The sequence below is a fragment of the Denticeps clupeoides genome, chromosome 19, assembly GCF_900700375.1.
Source record: "Denticeps clupeoides chromosome 19, fDenClu1.1, whole genome shotgun sequence".
Classification (NCBI taxonomy): Eukaryota; Metazoa; Chordata; class Actinopteri; order Clupeiformes; family Denticipitidae; genus Denticeps; species Denticeps clupeoides.
The window spans coordinates 3,156,722-3,178,304 of NC_041725.1; the positions used below are offsets into that span (position 1 = coordinate 3,156,722).

Sequence of the window (21,583 nt, forward strand, 5' to 3'; positions counted from 1 at the left end):
GTAGTTCTGTAATGTTCCAGGTTGTGTGTTGTGTGGAAACTGGGAGGTAATGTGTATTTAAGAGAACTGAATTCTCATTCAGTTGCCCCACTGTTAAGGAAGCACCAAGGTGCCACTGAGGAACCACTGAGCAAAGCACCGTCCCCACACACTGCTCCAGGGGGCCTGTCATGGTGCCCACTGCTCACCAAGGGTGATGGTTAAAAGCAGAGGACACATTTCACTGTGTCAATGTGTGCTGTGCTGTGTTTCACAATCACTTCTCTTTCACTCATTTTCTCTTTATTAAGGGACCGGGTCTTCCACTGTTTAAATGTTAGTTTACAAGTGTTCTGTGTATTTGTTCTGTTAATTGGTCAGTGTAGCTTTCCTGTGTGATTTACTTTGTCTGTCTCTGAGTAACCATTCAACTGTGGGCCGGGAGCTGACTGTTCTATCTCTCCGTTTTTTGTGTAGGTTGTCTATGTACATGGCCAGACCCGCACTTGTCTACAGCACCCCTCCAATGGGGGTCACGGCATCATGAAAGAAGTATTTAATACATGGTGAACAGGACAGGGAAGACATCCAGTAACAATGACCCAACGGCAAACAGACACGAACAAGGCAGCTTTAGACATGCTTTATACAAGCTTTTATTTATGACATAATTGCAACATAATATTGTAATTGCAATATTATGAATGAATGAAATGTTCTTTATTTGGAAGTACTCCACCCCCTCCCCTTTAGACATGTGTGAGACTTCAGGCCAGCAGCAAGCAGGCACACCAAGGACCTCATGTTCACTTCCCACATATATGGGTGGGATAGAATTTAGAAAACAGAAAGACACTGAAGTCAGCTCCTTATTCACAGCTCCTGATTAGAATTGTGTGTTCCACCTTAAATACTGATCAGAAAGGGCAATACTATTTATTTTATATGGAAATGTCCATATCCATCATAAATCTATGTGCACATGAGCAAAGTTCCCAGGTCAATTTTACAGTGAAAAATGTTTTGAGCAAGAAAGGTATTAGTTTATAGTATTTCTACACATCCTATTTTACCCTTAACAAGCGCATTTCAGTAGCCCAGAGCTTTTAAACTGTAGGTTTTTTTGTAAAAGAATGCCATTCATCAATTCAATGCACAGTTTGAATGTGAAATTTTCAGTGAAAAAAAGTGTTGGGCCAGACAGGTAACACTTGATACCATTTCTAATAGTTCAGGATGTTGAGTGGGTACAGAGATCATCACCATATACAGATTTAAAACGTCCTTTATTTCTGAAACAGATTTCCTGGCTGTAAGTCTTGCTGAACTACATCCCCTACAGGCTTAATATGCGTACTGCAGCCTGCTGAACAGTATTTAAGGTGGAACTGCAGCCTGCTGAACAGTATTTAAGGTGGAACTGACCATTCCAATAAGGAGAACTTCAGCTTCATGTTTTATTTGTGAGCTGGTTATTGGATTCCACTCCAGCCAGTCAGAGAATCTCCTGCATCCCATATCAATATCACCCATATCAAAAACTGCCACTGACACCAGGGATGAGACTTGAGCCAAAAGTGCAGAAAGAAAAACAGAAACAAAATAATCCCACCAGGTAGCGCTTGGACGTTACACTGTAAAAAGCAGTCCCTCCATATCTCCGGTATAACTTGTCTTATGTAGAAATCCCCATGACTAAATGAGGGGATTGTCCAGGATGGTCCGGACATTGACTTTGTGCTTTGGACACAGGGTTCAATGGTGATTTGGAAAGGGGAACTGAGGACCTGGTGTTGTCCTGTGCTAAACTTTTAATATTATATGTAAAAATATACATTTGACAAGTAGAGTTCAATATACTGGACATTAGATACAAGAAACAAGCAATTCAGACCAAAAAAAGTGGCCAGACAGAAGTGCTCTATAAAAACTGAGGACAATATTCAGTATATAATATTGTGATGGCTGAGGCCACATGGGTAACATCTTTAGGACTTATGATTAACCTCAGAATAGGGCGGGTTTAATGGTTTCTGTCTTGGGTGTTGCCTGGGTGACCTAATAAGGGAAATAATTAAGAGAATGTAGCTAAAAGCCAAGACTTTTATTAAACTTCACTGAGGGTTCCTATTTTATAACTGAGTGTTCCTCTTGTAGAACAAAACGTTACATATCTGTGACCTTAGCTTGACTATAATTGCACAACGCACACTGATGTTAGTCCACAGTTGGAGAAATTTTATGAGCATGTTTTTGCAAAGATTTATGTTTAACATTTGAGGGAGCTAAATTATGCTGACCTGCGAATAACTATGCGTAGGTCCCCCAGAATGAGGAGTTCTGCAGCGTTCTCCACTGAAAGGCTGCTACAAAGAGCCTCTTCACACTTGACCTTCAGACTTTCCAACAAGTACTGAGAGAAAGAGAGAAAGTCAGAATTCCTGCTACACTGGAGGTAGGTCCACAGCTTATAGAGGAATGTGTGTGTTACTCACCATGTCTGCTGCTGCAATGACCTTGCTGGCCATCTCAGGCAGGTTGGGGGCATCACCCGTATAGATGAAATAAACTATCTCCTTTAGCACCTCAGGGTCCATGTCATGGATGTCGAAGTGATTCTATAAGGGGAAAGCAGAGTTGAAATCAGGGTTCTAAAACCTAATGGTCCATTTCCCGTTCAGAGATTAAGTCAGTCCTAGACTAAAACAGATCTTCAATTAAGTTCTCTATTCAAAAAAAGGAACCAGAAAGTGACCCTAAAAGCCCAAACTGCAGGAACTGCCGGCATCTGGATTGACTGGATGCGCTTCCCTTACGTTATTAGCTAGGAATAATGGAGCGTCTGTAGAAACTCACAGTTCTGCGTTCCTTCATGTCTTGTGAAAACATGGCTTTGAATACAGGACAGCGAGCTGCAGGGAGAGATTAAAATACATTAGAGCAAATCATCACACCAGACCAATACTTGGATGTGCTTGTGAAGGTCTACTGTCATTGTGTCTTTGTATATCTGTGGATTAACATAATAGTGCATTTTATTTTTCACATTTGCTCAGGAAAATGGAAATAATCTAAATGTATCCCACTGAACCATGTCTGTGTGTATTAATCAGACCTCATGAGTTTGTCACCTGATAGGATGGCTTTGTGGGCCTTGATCTCCTCTCCAGCCGCCCACAGAGAGCAGTCAGAGAACAGCGGGTCCTCCAACAGCTTCCTGAAATCAGCTTGCATGCTGCATTTTGGGACCAGCACGTTCTGCCTCATGGTGTTCACCGAGTCCAGCAACAAACACAAAATCCTTGCGGCACCTTGCGGATTTGGAGTGTTACGTCTCTAGCTCAGCAAGTCTATGAAATTTGCTCAGTGTGTGGAGGCATTCTGTCAGACCTACTTTACAGGCTATGTGAAGGTTGCCATCCTGAAGATGTCCGTAGTCCTCATCCACGACGTCCACCCATCTCTTAAATTGTCTGAAGCCGTACCTCTCTCCTGGGTGCAGCATTTTGTGAAAGTCTTTCAAAACAAAAAGTCAGCTCTTCATTCCAGAACTGAAATAAAACCTGAAAGCTGAGATACAGACACGTCTGCTGCATTTATGCTTGTGTCTCTCTTCTGTTCCCATACATTACATGACTGATGTGCATTTATGGATCAGGGTTTCATTAGTGATGTTGTGGCTTTGCTAACAGAGACAGCAGAACTCACGTCCAACAACGAGATCCCGACAATCACTGTTGACGATGGACATCTTGCCCTTCACCTGGACTCCTGTCTCTGGCCCCTTGACCAGGGAGAGGAATAGAGACATCCAGCCCTGACAGGAATTGTCCACACCGTTGGGAAACAACTGCAAATTCCTGAAAACAGAGAAATGTCCTCAGACTGGTCCAGCAGACAAACCCACCCGCCTCAAAGTATAAATCCCTCCCACACCTACCATTCCAGCTCATTACTTTGTCCTTCGATGATGCGGCAGAAGAGCTCCTCGCCGCTCATAAATTCCATCGACCCAACGTCTTCTATGGTCCACATGCGTCCCACTGTCACCCTTTGGATCTGAAAAGAGATCAGAAGATATTAATGAACGGAGTCTTTCTTTTGTTCATGAATTAATAGACGTAAGAGATGAAAATGTCTTAATAATGCCCAACTAGGATCATAAAGGATCATAAAACACACAATGCTGTAAACATGCACACACACCAGAGAGTAACACCGGCTGCTGGACATTTTTGGTGCCTGAGGATCACAATGGAGATGCTGGAAACTTTTCAAAGTCGCCGCTGCAGAATCCAAAGATCTGGAGTCGTCGTCAGTCAAAGTGGCCGCTTCAGAATCCGAAGATCTGGAGTCGTCTCCTGCTGCTGCTAAAATATTTTATTGCTCTATAATAAATGAGATAAACACAGAAAATTAATATGAATTCAATTAATATGAAAGTGAAGTGATTGTGAAACACTGCAGCACGGCACACAGTGACACAACGAAATGTGTCCTCTGTATTTAACATCCCCCTTGGTGAGCAGTGGGCACCATGACAGGCACCTTAGCGGCAACCTTCTGATAACGGGACCGCTTCTTTAACCGCTAGGCCACCACTGGATATTTTAAATACTAAACCGTTAAATAACCGTTACTGCATAGTTCATGAGAAGATGAAATTTTCCGGCCGTATTTGGGGAATTTTCGGGCCCCATTTACAGTCTCAGCAGCGGTAGGTTTGTGTATTTGGACTGACAGCCTGTCACGACTAAACTTCCGTTCATTATTAACACATACGAATAAAACGCTGAAAACATGACGTGCATTACAAGCTACAAGTAAATAATCGCTTTTCATAGTTTTTATGACATTTTAGTCACAGCCGTAAAGGGATGGACTGAGAAGCAGAAAATAAATAAAGACTCAAGACCTTTTACCGTCGTTGTACGGTTGCCTGGACAACGACATTTGTTAGCAAGACTACGAAGAGTCGCGTTTTATCTGCTTTTTAAAGTATCCACGACGTACGAAGTATTTAGAGGACAGACGGGTTCTTGCAGTTCTGATACATTTCCCAGTTCAATTACAACGCCGGAGACTCACCGAAACGTCGCCGCTTCGCTGATTCAGATTGAAAATGAGAACCAATCATCACCTCCTGTCACGTGGCGAGGAAAAATACATAAATACATTTATTCTTATCAAATATAATGTTACAAAGCAACAAGGCTATATATACTAATTTTAATGTTGTTATAAAAGCAATAACCATCATAATAATAAGCAAAATTATTCCTATTTTATTCATTCCCGTCACGTGACGAGGAAAAATTCCCTCACTAAATACAGAAACACGTTTATTCTTATCAATAATAATGTTACAAAACAACAAGGCTATATATACTAATTTTAATGTTGTTATAACAGCAATAACCATCATAATAAGCAGCAAAATTATTCTAATTACGTTCATCCCCGTCACGTGACGAGGGCCAAATGACCGGGAAAGTGGCGCATTTGTGGAAGTTTTGAAGCTCTAATGCGCAGCTGAATTTGAACTTGGACACGGACGCCAGAGACAATCCCTCCAGTTTCAGGGCCGGGTCACATGACCCCTCTCCTGCGCGGAGTAACGCGTGGGGAGTGTCCGCGACGCGCCTGCGTCTGGACGCGTCTATTCAACCTCACGCAGGACACGCGCTCCTTCTTTTCAAAGATAAAAAAGAACTAGTAAGTACATTTCAAATGATGTCTGTCGGCCTTTACTTTCCCCTCACTAACAGGCGCCATAATCCCTGGCCTTTTGCCCGCACCCTTAGCAGACTACATCGAATTCTTAAATAAATCCATTTCTTTTAAGTGAACGTGAAAAGATTTTTTCGTTGTGGAAAAAATGAAAACTGAATGGATAACAGTAACCCAAATGTATATTTGCATATAATATTTCAAACAATAAATGCCACTACAATCAAATAGAAGAATTAGTCATAACAGTAGGTAACAAATCTCACACATGGTCTGACTCTACAGGATGGGCCATTTACATGGATACACCTTAATAAAATGGGAATGGTTGGTGACATTGAACACATTTTATAAGTGGTCAGAAAAAAGTTACATTAAAACCAAGCACTGATTGTTTTTCTTGTGAAATTACCAATAAATTTGATGTCACATGACCCTCTTCCTATTGAAAAAACAAAAGTTGGATCCAATGGACGACATCAAAATGGCCACCCATTTTGAAAAGTTTGCCCCCTCACATATACTAATGTGCCACAACATGATTTTTATACAATGTAATTTATGTAATTTAATATTTGGTGCAGGTAAGTAGGGGTTTTGGTCCATTCCTGCATACAGATCTTCTCCAGATTTACAGGCTTCTGGACCATCGCTGGGTAACACAGAGATTTGGCTCCTTCATGGATTTTCTATTGGGTTCAGGTCTGGAGACTGGCTAAGTCCCTACAGGACATTGTCATGCTTTTTACGAAGCCACTCCTTGTGTTTCGGTCATTGTTATGTGGAAAACCCAGCCACGACCCAGCTTCTATGCTCTTAAGGAGGGAAGGAAGCTGTTGGCTAAAAATCTCACGATACGTGGCCATGTCCATCCTCTCCTTAATACGTAGCAGTAGTCCTGTCTCTTTGGCAGAAAAGACACCCCAGAACATGATGTCCCCCACTCCATGCTTCACGGTGGGGATTGTGTTCTTGGGACTGTACTCATCCTTCCTCTTCCTCCAGACATGGCAAGTGGAGTTCATACCAAAAAGGTCTCCTCAAACCTCATGACCTTCTCCCCTGTCTCATCTGGATCATCCAGGTGGTCTTTGGTGAACTTCAGATGGGCCTGGACATGCTGGACTGAGCATGAAGACATTGGCGCACGCTGCAAGATTTTGGTCTGTGACGGTGGAGCGTGTAACTAATGGTAACAGCAGATGCCAGCGCTACCTTTCAGAGCCAAATATGAGCAGGCTGGAAAACCCTCAGGAGTACTGGGAGAGGCAAAAAGAACTGTCCCCCAATTTGTATAATCTTGCTCTTGCTTTTTTGTGCACATCGGCAACCTCTGTGCCATGTGAAAGGGTGTTTTCAAAGGCCAGAGACGTTGTCCAAAAAAAATAAAAAAATTAAAAAAATTTGCTTAAACCCAAAAACCAATTGTTATTTCTGAATAAAAATTCATCATTGTTGAAGTTACACAAGCATACTTGACTTGCCATATCATATAAAATATTCACACAGAATACACTCAAACAGTATTTTATTATACACATATGTGATCAGTTATGTAAAACAATTATTTGGTCATACATTGTAATTACACGTCTGGCCAGTAGGTGGTGTCTTGTGCACATGAAGCTTCGAGAAATGATCCTTTTCTCGAACCATTTGGCCCAAGTGGTTTGGCTCATGAGGCTTCATCTCACCATCACTGCTGTGGTCCCAGTTTTCTTCTGGTTGTTGACCAGGTCCTCCTGTGTAGGACCTCTCACCTTTCTCATGATGATCGACAAGTGAGATTTAGCATGGAGCCCCCGTCTGAGGGAGACAGACAGTCATCTTCAGTTTCTTCCATTTCCTAATAATTGCGGCAACAGTTGTTACATCTCACCAAGCTGTTTGCTTATTGTCTTGTATCCCATCCCTGCCTTGTGCAGATCTATAAGTTTGTCCCTGGTGCCTTAAGACAACTCTGGTCTTGCCCATAGTGGAAAGGATGGTGTCTGATTGAGTGATTGTGTGGACAGGTGTCTCTTATACAGGTAACCAGTTCAAACAAGTGCAATTAATAAAGGTAAAGGAGTGGAGGACAGGAGGGCTTCTAAAAGACAAACAGAAGAGCCAGAATTATTGCTGGTTGGTAGGTACTAATTTCATTCAATAAAATGCTAAATTATATTAAAAAAAAAAAAAAAGTCCTGACTGGTGAAAACCAGTCCACAAGCACAAAGTGTCTTTAGCCTGATATTAAAAATAATAACAATAATGTAAGTGTAGGTCTTTGCAAGCTATGTGACATTTAAACACAATGGAAATCCAACCACTGGCATGAAGGGCAGCCGTGTCAATTTTATGTCTAAGACCACCATGTACACAGAGGACCATCTGAGCACTTCCTGTCTGCAGTTTCACTCTTTCATGTTTTAAGCAGTCTGCAGTCTGCAGGCCCACTGTACATCAGATATCCAAGGACTGATACAGTAGAATTTCTACAGTAGAATACTTCTGAAAAAATAGATCAGAAACCCATGAAACTGTGTTTGGTGATCAAAAAAATAATGGTGAAAATTATACAGTCATTCAAATATTTAGTCCCTTGTAAGAATTCAAGATGACCACAGTGTTGAAAAATGGCTGCCATATGCAGTCTATTGAGCATTCATGATGGTGAAAGTACTTGCTGAACACAAAATGCGCAGTTGTAAGAGACACTTTGGATGTAAGATGAACAAGTGATGTAATAAAGAAAAGGGGCATGGCTCTACACCACCAGATATGCATATTTTATTATTGTCTGTGTCAGTTGTCTGGTGTGTACCTCTCATTCAAAAGAGAAGAAGCAGGAGAACATTGCTGTTGTAACTGGTGTGTCCCAGACTCTACCAGTTAGAGGGAGTGATAAACCCCTGGACCATTTGTGGGGTCTCTGTCCCAGGCATCTAGCTGCTACTCATTGCTTGTGCACATTGTTCGGGGGTCTGCAGACGAGGTGGGCTGAAGTCCGATGGCCTCCGGTTCTCGGTGAAGCTGTAGAGTTTCCTCAGAGCCACGCGAGCTGCCTCCTCTTCTGCTGCCAGCACTGTCTCACCCGGACCCTCAGCCAGAAGCTTCTTGTCACTGAGGGAGGAAGCCATAGATGGTTTATTACCCGAATGTGCACCTAAATCTTTCCTCTGTCTCGTATATGCCCAGTGACACAGGCCAAATTCAAACAATTCCATTTAAATAATTGCTCCAAAAATTGTGGAAATTAGAAGTAATGCAGTGGCCAGTGGGCTTCAGTTCTTTAAAAAATACTTTCCTGAAAATGATCTCCATCTCCTGCTGTGAAGGGGATTAAAATGATTTCCCTCTAATGGTACACTGGCAGCCTCTGAGGATATTATTAATGTTCACAGTTGCTGTGTTTATAGTAGTTATTATTCTTAATATCTTGAAAGTAGTACAATTATCTTGTATTTGACTGCATCATTCTTAATGCAGTAGAGCTGCCTGATGCCCTCCCTGCCATGAATGATTTAATGCACAAAAAAAATTGTAAATAATGTCACTTGGGTGCTTCAGTCAAGTACACAGTGACTATCAAGACGTACCTGTACAGACCCACGAAGTAGAGCGGAAGTGCGGTGCTGGCCCCGGCAGAGCGGATGAGTCTGGGCTCGGGGAGGGCGGTGCCCCGGCGGGTCATCTCTTCCACCAGCAGCCCCATAGGGTTCACCACCACCCACAAATCAAACAGGTCCTTTCCGATCAGCTGTGGAACAAGGAAATCCTGCAAGGAGAGAGCGAGGGTGGGGCGTGAGACTGGGCTCTGTACAGTACCGAGCAGTACGATACCAACAAGTCAAAACCAATACACCACTAATCTAAGCTGCAAAAAAGCCGCTCAAACATCAATCAAACGTTGTCTTACCTGAACCGTTTCTTGCGGAATTTCTGTGTATAAAGATTGAGGTTCTGTTATGAGCTGCAATACAATATTGTTCTCCTGTAGACTTCTCTGTAGACTTTTGCTTGTAGGTAATCATTCAATTAGGGGTGTGTACAGGGCCAGGATCTCATGAACAATTCTAACTTTTTTTTGATACTGTACATATACTCTACAGTTCATTGAAAAACATTAAAAATAAAGGTATAGAAGATGCTGTATACGATCTGTGTATCGATACAATATCATCATGTAAAAAAATCATGATATTGCTTTATCATTATTTTCTAACACCACTACATTCAACAATTTACAGAGACCAACTACATCTAGAGATCAACATGAAATTATTGCCACTTTCACTTAAAACGTTTGCACTGTAGATGTGTGCTTTCTTTAAGAAAACAAAACACTTCATGCTCAATATTCAAATCTCCCAAGTAGTAAAAGAATTATATAAATAATTACATTTGTATTTAATTCATCTACATTATTGCTGCATTGTCCTGATTATCAACTGACTCCAGTTACTTTACACCCAGAAGTAGATCATTTGAAATTCTTAATGGAGTCAAAATTAAATTCATACCCTCAGAAAAAAGCTTGTCCTCTCAGGTCCGCTGCTCTGTTCAAGAGCACCAAGTACAGCGCAGAACGTTCCATGTAGAACGTCATCAGGAATAGGGAAGTCTGCGCTCATCGCCAGGTCCTCCACTCCTAGGTTTCGCGCTACATGACACATGACTTCCGAGCTGGTCAGGTAAGCCACAACGGCTGCCACGCCCTCCTTGGGGAGGCTTGGAAAGCTGGCCATGCACCAGTCAGTGAGGAACTTCCGTGCGAAGTCCAGACCCTGCGTCCTCAACTCCACATTGTCTGCGAGCGACAGGACGGCTGCCTCCGTGTCCAGCCCCAGCCCACGACGACGTTCCTCCTCTGAGCGGATGTAACAAGGGTTCACGAAAGCAGTCTTCAGGAGCTCCAGAGAGAACTTCTCATGCAGTCTGGCGCTAAAGGCCTCCACCTCTGCATGGTAATCCCAGTTTGGTTTCTGAGAACTGACAGAAGAGAAATATACAGAATATTAAAATACCACTAACATACAAATCCATGAAAAGGAATAAATGTAAACATCAGTATATCCATGATGACATACTACAAATCAAATGCTAAAGAGGAGGAGAGAGGCGGGACGAGGAGGAGATCAGCCAATAGAAGTTGGCGTCATCAAAACCATTAACCAACCACAATGTTTGAAAGTCGCGTCTGGGTTTTTCCAGAAAAAAAAATGTAAATGTAAAGTTTAATTAAAAATGTAATCCCAGATCCGACCGTCTGAACTGCCGCTCTCTAAAAGTAGAAGCAGAATAATCAAAGCACTCTTTACACCTGTCGCCATTTCTAGCCACCGCATGACCATAGACAGGCCGGGCGAACTCGTATTAAATGTTCGGGGACCTTTAACGCAGATGATTTAGTGAAGCTTCTGACAGGAGAATTGGACCAGATGAACATGTTCTACTACGACGGAATAAATGTAATCCCACGGAATAAAAACAGATTAGTTGCAGAATGGAAATCCTCGCATCGGCGCTCTGGGTTTGCCCGACGGTGCCCGGGTTGGCCTTGAGCTGCACGGGCCACTCTGCAGCGGACTGACCGTGGTTTCGGCGGCGGCGGTCCCTCCAGCTTCAGCTTCCGGGCCATGAGCAGGGTGTAGGCCTTCATCCAGCGCTTCTTCTCCCTGGTCTGGGTGAACACGACCGAGCGGCACACATGTTGGCAATGAACCCCGAGACTTAACACGCTGCGGCTGAGCAGGAACCCGGACGCCATGACCGCTCCTCAGCAATGGGTGTAACGCTCATTAACTTCCCCATAGAACAGAGGATGCAGAACTTCCGTTCCGCTTTCCGGAATTTTACATTTTTACATTTACACCATTTATCAGACGCCCTTATCCAGAGCGACTTACAATCAGTAGTTACAGGAACAGTCCCCCTGGAGCAACTTAGGGTTAAGTGTCTTGTCAGGGACACAATGGTAGTAAGTGGGATTCGAACCCGGGTCTTCTGGTTCATAGTCAAGTGTGTTACCCACTAGGCTGCTACTACCACCCTTGTAGTACCGAACACCAACGTGCGTGAGCGATTAGAATAATAAATAAGTGCAAACGCCAACAAATCAAGAGGGCAACCTAAAGGTTGACACTATTGTCGTCATTTATTAAATAAAACGTCTGTATGGTACACTGCCTATATAATAAAACAAGAGTTAAGAGTTTTCTTTTCTCATCACGAATGAAAGAAACGTGTCTCTCAACATAATTAGAAGACAGGCCAGCAAATGGTGATTTACACACAGTAAACAGAGAGCAGTGATGAGTTCACATACATCTTGTAGGATTATATAGTAATTATTACATAGAAAGAAGTGAGGCACGATGCCTTCTTACACCATATGAGTGAATTACACTGACTTTTTAAATATATTTACGAATTCACATATTTTTCTCAAGTGTCCACATCTCACCCTGTCTTCAGCGGGCTAAGCAAGGGGTTGCCCCAGTAAATGATAATTACAGCCAGTCCACTCGTCAATAATGAGAAGGAATAAATACAACCCAGTCATGTATCACAATGTTAATAACAAGAGCTCTCTAAAAATATACAAAAAAGAAACAAAAAAGACAATAATACACATGTAAAAATAACCAAATTTACAATTTTATACAATAAAATAAGAAAAAAAAAGAGGGAAAATAAACCCCTTTGGCTGACCGCTCTTCCTGCGTAGAGAGCAAGAGCCTTCAGCTGCAGGACAGAGCATTGGGAGAAAACATTTGGCGAATGTTTGACACTTGGAATGCAGGCAGCAGCTTGGCCCATCAGGCTCCTCCTCCAGCAAGAGCAGCCGGGACAACAGAACACTGGGACACGCCCTAGCGACGGAACCACACCCAGGTGTTGATGAGCCAGAAAGCCACTGTTAGGGAATACATGACCATCTCCCGTTTAGCACGTTCCTTATTCTCTTCCTCTAGGAGCTGCAGTCGGCGGTTCAACTTGATAATCTGTGACAAATGTGCTGATTAGACTTATAAAAAATAGGTGCTGTGTTCTATGTTCTGTGTGTGTGTGTGTGTATAAACGGTTCATATCACAGTTTATATGTAGGTATTGATTATTATATATTGAACAGGTTATATGGTTAAATAGTCATGATTTCTATGATCTACAGCAATACATCATACCCAAAATTCAGTTTAGTATTAACTATTTACTGCCCAGCAAGTATCTTTGCCAAAGCAAGAAAATGTGTTGCAATAATTTTATACCAATTAAAGAAGCGCTGTTAACAGTGCGGTGATATCATAAAATTCTCCTGTGATGAACATGTGTACTAATTCTATGTAATGAGAGTACAGTGGGATAGTACCTGTCGCCGAAGTGCCGTAGCATCAGCAATGGCCATGTCATCTGGTAATATCTCAAGTGAGTTGTCCATATTTGACAGAGCCAATCTGATGAAAGAAAAGTACACAAACGCACACTCAGAGAGCAAGAGAAACGTGCAAACAGAGCTTTTATTTCATCGGTTTCTCCAAAGGCAGTGCTTATGTAGGCAGATGAGATAAGATGACCAGTCTAAAGCCTTTGGTGGCACCAATGCCAATAAGAGATCCGTTTTTCTTCTTCTCTCCTGGCCAAACGTTCATTTGATCACTTGCTTTTTTAGAGGAAAAGGAAGGAAATAAAAACAGGAGACGAAGAGAGGAAAGACAGTTACCTGGAGTCATGGACAGGGTTGGAGGACGATGACCCTCCTCGCAGCACTGGCTTGCTGAAGAGGGTCAGGAGAGGAGGGGGTAATTAAAAAAAAAAATGTAAAAAACAGAAGAGAATGAAGAACAGATAAAGAAAAAGAGAGAATGCAAAGAGAAGCACAACATTGAGAATAACTTAACATCATGAATACTAATCTCCTCTGGCAACAGCAGGTAAACTGTTTCCATTCCCGTCTCACACAGAACACAATATTGCAGATCACACAGAAGCGGGTAAAGAACCTGAAATGAACCTTGCACCAAAATACAGGTTGGACAAAATCAAACCCCCAAACTAGTACATAGCAATTAATCAGCACTTAAAAATAAAAAAACTGCACAGCCTTGAAGGCCATGGCAGGTGAAGTGCACAAGCTGTGTAAAATGTGATTTATTACACTTCTAATGTTCTACTATCATTTTTGTAAGACGGCTCTTCCTTGGTCAACTAATTTACATCTGAAGTTTGTTGAAATGATCAAATGCACAAAACTATTTCTAACAGTGACTATTGAATAAAGAGTTTGAGAACAGGCAAACATTAATTGCAAAACTGTCTTGAGTAAGATTTTCTATAGTAAGAACTGGCGTTTGATTGAATTGAAAAGAAAGACGTGTGCATGATGTAAGGTGGCGTGTCGTGTTTGTCTGTGTGATAGACTGCAGCACAGCAAAACGTGTTCTATGCATTTAATCCATCACCTTCATGAGCAGTGGGTGCCATGAAAGGCGCCCAGGGAGCAGTGTGTGGGAATGGTACTCAGTGAGACGGTACTTGGCGGTACGGGATTTGAACCCCCAATTACGGGTCCGCTTCCTTACCGCTAGGCCCACTCACTTCATCTGCATCACAAATGGAAGATCAGAGAAACCTGGTTTACTACCAGATGAAAACATTGAGCAGAACGAATCCATTAGAACGTGTGTGACTGTTGTCATCTATCCCCTTGGTTCTGTTTTTCACATTCTGACCAAAAAATTGGAACATAAAATTTAGGTCTTGGAACCATGGGATGGAATACTGTTAACAGGAACATCTACTTAGCCTCATATAAAGGAAGTTCTTAGACAGTTCGTAGACAGAAATGCACAAATCAAGCAAGGGTGTGGAACACAGGAGGGAAAAAGAATAAATTTTCTTGCCAAGCAGACTGCTGCCAAACCGTGGGGGGAAAAAACATGCAAAACGACTTTAAAAGCACGATGATACCAGCACCCACACAGCATGGAGACATGGAGGAAAAAAGAAAAGGGATGAGGGAAGAACAAAGGGGTCAGATGGTGGGGAAGGTCACCTGCGCTGGTTCTCATCCAGGACCTCCAGGACGTGCTGGTAGGCCCGGCGCGTGGTGGACTGCAGGAAGGACAGCAGGCCGCTGGCGGTGTAGAGAGACGGGCCGTCGTCCGGAGCAGTCAGGGCAGCTACAGCACGGACTGGGGCGAGGGGGGACGGGCTCACGCTGCACCCCAACAAACACACACACCAGGCCAAGGAAAATAGAGAGAGGGAGGAAGAGGGAAATCGTGTACAGGAAGGAAAGAAAAGGCATAAAAGAATTAAAGAACAGGAACAAATTAGAAGTGACAAAAAAGAAAAAAAAAAAGAATGAGAACCAAGAAAAAAATGTTGGATGGATCAGAGGAATCGAGAGACAAAACAGAGGACAGACAGAAACAAATAAAGACAGAAAGAAAGCAAGGAAGAGGTTAAAAGGAGTCTGACGAAGGCCACGGGTATGAGGTGCCTGTGCAGAAAGGAAGGTACTGTAACGCGAACATGGCTGTGAGGAACGCAAGTGTTCTCCCAACACACCATGGCAGGGAGCTTTATCTTGCTAACGTCTACTTGACAAAATAAAGCAGTCAGTCTGACAGCCAGGCACGTGCAGTAAGGATTTGTAAAGCAGGGGAAGTAGGAAATACAAAGTCTATTTATATATAATTAAAAGTCCTCTAACATTTTTTTTGCTTTTATATCGGTCTTGTTGGTCCCCTAATGCTGTATCTGGAGTCTCTTTCCGAAATTCAGCCTTGGTGCAGATTTACAGACACTTTGATCCAGTCCCACAATGAGATTTCCCAGGACGCGCTGTTTCACCGTCTGTAGCTTTAATGCTAATGAGGAGGAGAGAGGCGGGACGAGAAGGAGAGCGGCCTATATAAGTTGAGGGGCATTCGCGAAAATGACATCAACACCATTCACCAAGAACAATGTTTGGTGCACTCGTGCCGGCGTTTTTCCAGGAGAAAAATTCTCCTTCAGATGACATAAGGTGACAAATTCTGGATCCAACCGTCTGAGCTGCTGCTTTCTGAACGTGAAGCAGAAAGACCAAAGTACTCTACACTTATAGGCATTTCTAGCCACTGCAGGACCATAGACAGACTAGGGGAACTCGTATTAACCTCACAAAGTCACATTTTCTTTTTTTATAAAGGCTGAATATGTTGTGGTCCCGCACATATTATTCAATCTGCTACGTTTCCAAAAGTCTGTCGGTGGTAGTAGCCTAGTGGGTAACACACTCGCCTATGAACCAGAAGACCCAGGTTCAATTGTGTCCCTGAGCAAGACACTTAACCCTGAGTGTCTCCAGGGGGGAGGACTGTCCCTGTAACTACTGACTGTAAGTCACTCTGGATAAGGGCGTCTGGTAAATGCTGTAAATGACTACTCTTTCAAACTGGGGTTGAACAGTGTCACAGTGATGACACGTACAGTAAATTAAGGGTGTGACGAGACGATGCATGATCGCATACCTCCAGAAATCAAAAGTATATTAAAAATACATAATTGCTCAGCTATGTGCAATCACAATAATATTCAGATCAATCATGATTATCTTTGGGCAAATTTACTTGAGCAAATAAAGCAGCATTTTGCACAATAATTGCCAATCAGAGACTAGCACTTCCTGTGTCATTTAATGTCACAATGACTCCTCCACCTCGGTTGTGTGGGTGCGGCCACAGAAGTTGCCTGGCACGGAAAAGATGGAAAAGAGTGAACAACGGCGGAGTCAGGGGCAGTGTAAATTAAGCTGGACATGCCGCTGAATTTCTCCTCCACAGCTGAATTATTTTTACTGAGTAGAAATGACTTTGAAGTGGTGCAGGCATCTCGAATGTTCATGCTGACTATCGCTGGATGCTTTTGTCACAAGACGACATTTGCCACATTTTAATATTGTGACATGAGGACAATGAGCTGGAATTCCATAACAAGGGCAGAGTGCAGCATGTCTACGCTGTGAAAATCGACTGCCGTGTAGAAGACAAGTTCCGCACACCTTACCGACCGACAGGGGGAAGCTGTGACACAGTGGAGACCTACATTCATCTACATTCACCGGCACGGACCATAAATAAAATATTGGACTAGTAAAATATATATAGATTTGTGCATCTGTTCATAATCAATATAGTAGGGCTATGATTATAGCCAAAAACTTTTATTTATTGCAATCACGATTTTTCATTCAGATTCTTCATTCATGCTTTCAGATTTTTGGTGATAAAAACCATCCTGTCAACATTTTCTGGCTTAAGAGATGACCGAATGCAGGTCATTGTGAACATTTTGATATTTAATATGAAAGATGAACATATTTTTTCCAAATAAGCAGGTAAATGTAACTATAGACAGTGAAGGTCCATAAACAGAGGCATTTTGTCTATAGAAGAACTATAACACATAAGATGATTAAATAAAACCTTGCTAATGAAAATGTTATGCAATGATTGTTTGTTCACTGTTATTACAGCCGCATGTGACGCAAAAATCCGTGATTTTCACTCGTACTATCAGAGAGGTGTGACTGAATGAGCTTGGAGCCCCGTCCAAATATGATGGCGGTATTGACGCATGCTGAGAGGCTGACATCTAGTGTATATCGATTAGGGTTGTCAACCCGGTCTAGCCAATAGCATTATATCCCCTACTTGGGAGGCGGGTATAAAGATAGTAATGGCCCATCTGATTGGTCAAATTTGGACACACAAATGCTTGGCACATAAATTAATGCTGGTCCAAAATTGCATACTACATGGAGGAGACGCAGGAATCCCACATTTTCTACCTCCTAGGGTGGCTGGTCATTCTATGCAATGTACTCGATAATCGCCCGTTATTTTCGTTATTTTCAAAGCACGTGGATTGTCTCTGGACATTTTCTCTCGTCTTGCAAGAGTTTGCTGCAGCGAGGACTCGCCGCCTGTGATTAACCCCTTACACGCCGCTCAAACACAGACATTTCTCAGAGCGTGGTATCGGTCCCCGGTATCGGTGGACTTTTAACGAATATGAGTACTTTAGAAAATGTGACATCAGTATCGGTGCATCCCTACTATGAATTTGGACATACTACTCGCCTCGCATACTGTTTTTCACATACAAAATATTGTGTGGCAGCAGAGCCCGGCCAATGAGTTGGGACCAGCATGCCTTGCGAGTGAGATACGTGCCGACGTGACGGGCCGCCCGGGGACTGCAAATAGTTAACCATGTTACGGGTAAATGTGTTCTGTTGGGGTTCGGGATGTGTGTGTTATGGGGATTTAATGTGGCGTGTGCAAGGGGACAAACTTTACACCGGGACGTAGTTGTGTAGGTCTGGAGGAGAAAAAGAGATGTAAAATTCAGAGGAGTAGGTATTGGCGCCACCTACTGGCTTCCGTTCAATAAGTGTTATTCCGAAACTCTCTTAATGGAGCCAATTTCTCCTTTCCTGACCTCGCGGCAATGGCTCGTCACAATAGTATGTAGTATGAGATTTCGGACGCAGCATAAATTTCATTTATCGCAATACAGATATCGTGTATACTAATATCGAGATAATGATAATTTTTTGATATATTGTGCAGCTCTAATTTTAATATTCAAACACACACTGCCCACCTCACTGACTTAACACCATGATGGATAACCGTATATGTGTGTTATTCCTAAAGCTGCTATCTTTGAGTTATTCACATTTGTAAAAGAAATAAGCTTTGTACTGATTTGATCAAACACCACAATAGGTCACCTCATGGGTAGAATTAATCATGACTAATGAAGAAGAATGGCCATGTCATTGCTGCATGAACAGGACTTCATTACCATCCCCACAGGAATACTACAAAAGCCAGTGAAAATGTGACCCAGAGCACCAACAATGATTGATTGATGTAGATTGATTGTCTACCTAGCTCATTTCTTAAATGTGAATTTTAGATTTTGTATTATATTAGTATACATGCTAGCTTTCTCCTTTTTTTATATTTATAGATACCTCTCCGGCTCAGGGACTGCACCTAATTTCGTTGTACTTGTTACAATGACAATAACGATATTCTGATTCTACAAGATTACATGGTTCATTTTTGCTTTATCTGTTGAAAGTCTAAGGTCACTTTAATAAGATTGTATTTTGTATTTTCTCTACTCACGAGGAGTCATTTCGGCTCAGCTGCCCGTTGTGACGCACTGCGGCGTTCTCACTGGCTGAGCGCTCACGGCGTGCGCGTCCATGGGAACGGACCTGTAGCGGGGACAGCAGACAGATGACCATTTTTCTCTCTGTTGCATCGGTCATGATCTCTGACATCTATTAAAATAAAAACTGGATTTCTGATCTCAGCTCATCTCACTTCTTCACTCGGCTGGCTCTGCCCACCAGAGCGTTCCGGCTCCAAAAACTCCAGGGGCCGTTCAGTGAGGGTTAAGACCCTTGGGGGAGTCTTCAGGGACAGGGCTTCAACTGGAGTTGATTGGATAAGGTCCAAGTCTCGGGGTCTGGAAAATTGCAAGTCTGCACTTTCGCCTGTGAAGAGTGGGGGAGAAAATGGGCAGATTGCAGCTGTCTCACAATGAACATTCTTGTTGTTACATGATGACATTCAAATATTAAAGGTCATATAAAGCCATAGATTAATAAGACTTGAAGCATTTAGACTTGGGACATGTTGCTTTTTACCAGGGCAAAAGAAGTACATAAATAAAGTCAAATACAAAAGGAATTTTGGATATGAAGACATTTAACAGTTACAAACAAGAATGTCTTGGAGAGGAAGAACTAACTACCCACATATTTTAGTTTGTGAATAATGATTTAGAACAATTTTGGAAGGCTAATTTTATTGTTTTTCTCAGAGAGGAACCTATAGTAAAAATCTGGCAACTTCTATGCACCATACTACATTGTGGGTGAATTAAACCCATCTCATCCTCTGTTTCCATTCATTCTGTGCATAGCAACTGGCCGTTGTCCGTAAAATTCAATCTACTCACCCTGTGGACAGTGTGACTATTCATATTATCTTGACTTTAATTAAAGCATTTGTTTCAGTAGAGTTTTCCCAGCCTGTCTATGTCCTGCAGTGGCTAGAGATGGCGATAGGTGTAAAGAGTGTTTTGGTCATTCTGCTTCGCCGTTCACAGAGCAGCAGTTCAGACGGTCGGATCTGGAATTCGTCCCCTTATGACGTCATAAGAGGAAAGGTTACCTGCCCTTTCTCATGCTTTTTCCTGCCAGAGAATTTCCCACCCTCACCTAAAAAAGTAACTCCTCTGACCATCATGGCTTCCAAACATGTGAAGCATTGCAGTTGCTTGGTGATTAGATGTAAAAATTAGAACACATTTTTTTTTAGTCCTTTAGTCCAAAGGTTGTGGACCTTTAACACCCAGGGAAGCCTGCTCTAGAAAGCAAACATAAAGGCAAAACTCAGTGGCTCCAAAGCAAAAATTATGCCATGTTTGACCAAGCCGATATGCCACCCTACAGGTCTCAGATATCCCTAAAAAAGTTGATAAGTGACATCAGATGTGCCAGAATGCTGCTGCAGCTAAAACCTGTAATGTGGTAGGCCTGGGCCCTCCTGACTTGAAAGACTCTCACCCGCGACCACAATGCGCTCAGGAACCTGCATCATCGCAGTGTGCGGCAGATCATGGATGGAATCCTCCAGTTCATCAGTGGAGTACGGGGCCACTTTGAGCTGTTCTGGAATGCGCATGCGCTGGCTGATGCCCTCGGTGTACTCCAGTTCATACTGGATGCGGTTGATCTCAGCCATGTCAGCTGTGGGCGAGGGGAAAGTAGCGCCGTTCATCTGGCAGGACAACAGAACAGAGATTAAAAATCCGGTAGCATTACATGCAACAATGAAAAGAGAGAATATGCAATATTACAATTGCAAAATAGACCAGGCACTCGTTTATTAGCACAAACCCACAAACTTGGAATGTTTGTTGGATAAAAGAACCAAAGGAAACAGGTCCACTGGCACATCCAAGACTCCAGTTTAACTGTGATTCCATGGGGAGAACTGCTACACAACTGATCATTAAAACCAGAGGTCACATGGCCACTTATTTTCTAGATCATCAATTATACTAAGAAATGGCAACACTTCATTAATATAGATCTCTTTTCAGTTTCCAAATGAAATAAATAAATGTATGTATACACAGAAATAAATAAATGTGCACCCAAACAAATAAGGTGTTGAAATCGAGTCAAATGCGTTGTTATTTAGAGGAGAAGAGCTGCGGCTGCGGCGAGGCGCGCTGACAGCTTGTAGCTGCTAGCTGTGCCCACAGCGGCGACGATGCTAACGTTAGCCGCTGACAGCCCTTACCCTTTTGAATGTCCGGCCGCTGACCAAGTAGAGATTGGAGAACAAAAATGATCTCGCGTTAAACGAAGAATTACAAATCGCGACCAGGAAAAACTACATCACAAAGTGGACGGTGGGTCCATCTGACAATCCCCGCTAATCGCTTTCACACTCAAAAGCAGAGCAAAACAGAGGAAGCAGAAGGCGGAAGTGACGACAGCAGAGCAGGAAAATTTTCAAATGAAGGTGAAATCGATGTGTTTCACCCAGTGCTCAGCAAGCGGCGCTAAACCTTGGGGTTTGAAAGGCTCTATATTAATTAAAGGCATTATTATGACTGTAAACATTATTACATTAAAACCCATGTTTAAATATGTTTGAACATAAATACATATTTATAAATATTTATATCACTGCACTTGACTATATATATTTTTATTATTATTATTAACACTAGTAACATATTTTCGTTCGTACAATATTCTCTAATGAAATGATTGCTATTAACATCGCTTCTGCCGTTGCCATGG

The 21,583-nt window shown here is 42.5% G+C and overlaps 3 protein-coding genes across 5 annotated transcripts; all 3 read right to left on the reverse strand.

Moving 5' to 3' along the window:
- Positions 1–2,269: 2,269 nt before the first annotated feature.
- On the reverse strand, positions 2,270–5,085 carry LOC114769601 (speckle-type POZ protein-like A). Its single transcript, XM_028962788.1, has 9 exons — positions 5,068–5,085; positions 4,186–4,367; positions 3,920–4,038; positions 3,688–3,839; positions 3,374–3,495; positions 3,111–3,290; positions 2,836–2,891; positions 2,475–2,597; positions 2,270–2,392 (listed from the first exon to the last, which is right to left on the reverse strand). Exons 6-9 carry the CDS (start codon positions 3,244–3,246, stop codon positions 2,270–2,272), a joined length of 438 nt encoding a protein of 145 aa, XP_028818621.1. The 5' UTR covers positions 3,247–3,290; positions 3,374–3,495; positions 3,688–3,839; positions 3,920–4,038; positions 4,186–4,367; positions 5,068–5,085.
- A 2,135-nt stretch (positions 5,086–7,220) lies between these two features.
- mrpl44 (mitochondrial ribosomal protein L44) lies at positions 7,221–11,475 on the reverse strand. Its single transcript, XM_028962407.1, has 4 exons — positions 11,286–11,475; positions 10,215–10,683; positions 9,291–9,469; positions 7,221–8,814 (listed from the first exon to the last, which is right to left on the reverse strand). The coding sequence occupies exons 1-4, from the start codon at positions 11,459–11,461 to the stop codon at positions 8,637–8,639; spliced, it is 1,002 nt and encodes a 333-aa protein (XP_028818240.1). The 5' UTR covers positions 11,462–11,475; the 3' UTR covers positions 7,221–8,636.
- A 336-nt stretch (positions 11,476–11,811) lies between these two features.
- Positions 11,812–21,268, reverse strand: mffa (mitochondrial fission factor a). Of its 3 annotated transcripts, XM_028962835.1 has the most exons (8): positions 21,075–21,268; positions 20,333–20,546; positions 19,083–19,255; positions 18,882–18,973; positions 14,747–14,911; positions 13,415–13,468; positions 13,064–13,148; positions 11,812–12,698 (listed from the first exon to the last, which is right to left on the reverse strand). In XM_028962835.1, exons 2-8 carry the CDS (start codon positions 20,544–20,546, stop codon positions 12,567–12,569), a joined length of 915 nt encoding a protein of 304 aa, XP_028818668.1. In that variant the 5' UTR covers positions 21,075–21,268; the 3' UTR covers positions 11,812–12,566. The 3 variants fall into 3 exon arrangements, with proteins under 3 accessions (XP_028818668.1, XP_028818669.1, XP_028818670.1); XM_028962836.1 differs by lacking the exon at positions 13,415–13,468; XM_028962837.1 differs by lacking the exons at positions 13,415–13,468; positions 14,747–14,911.
- Positions 21,269–21,583: the final 315 nt, after the last annotated feature.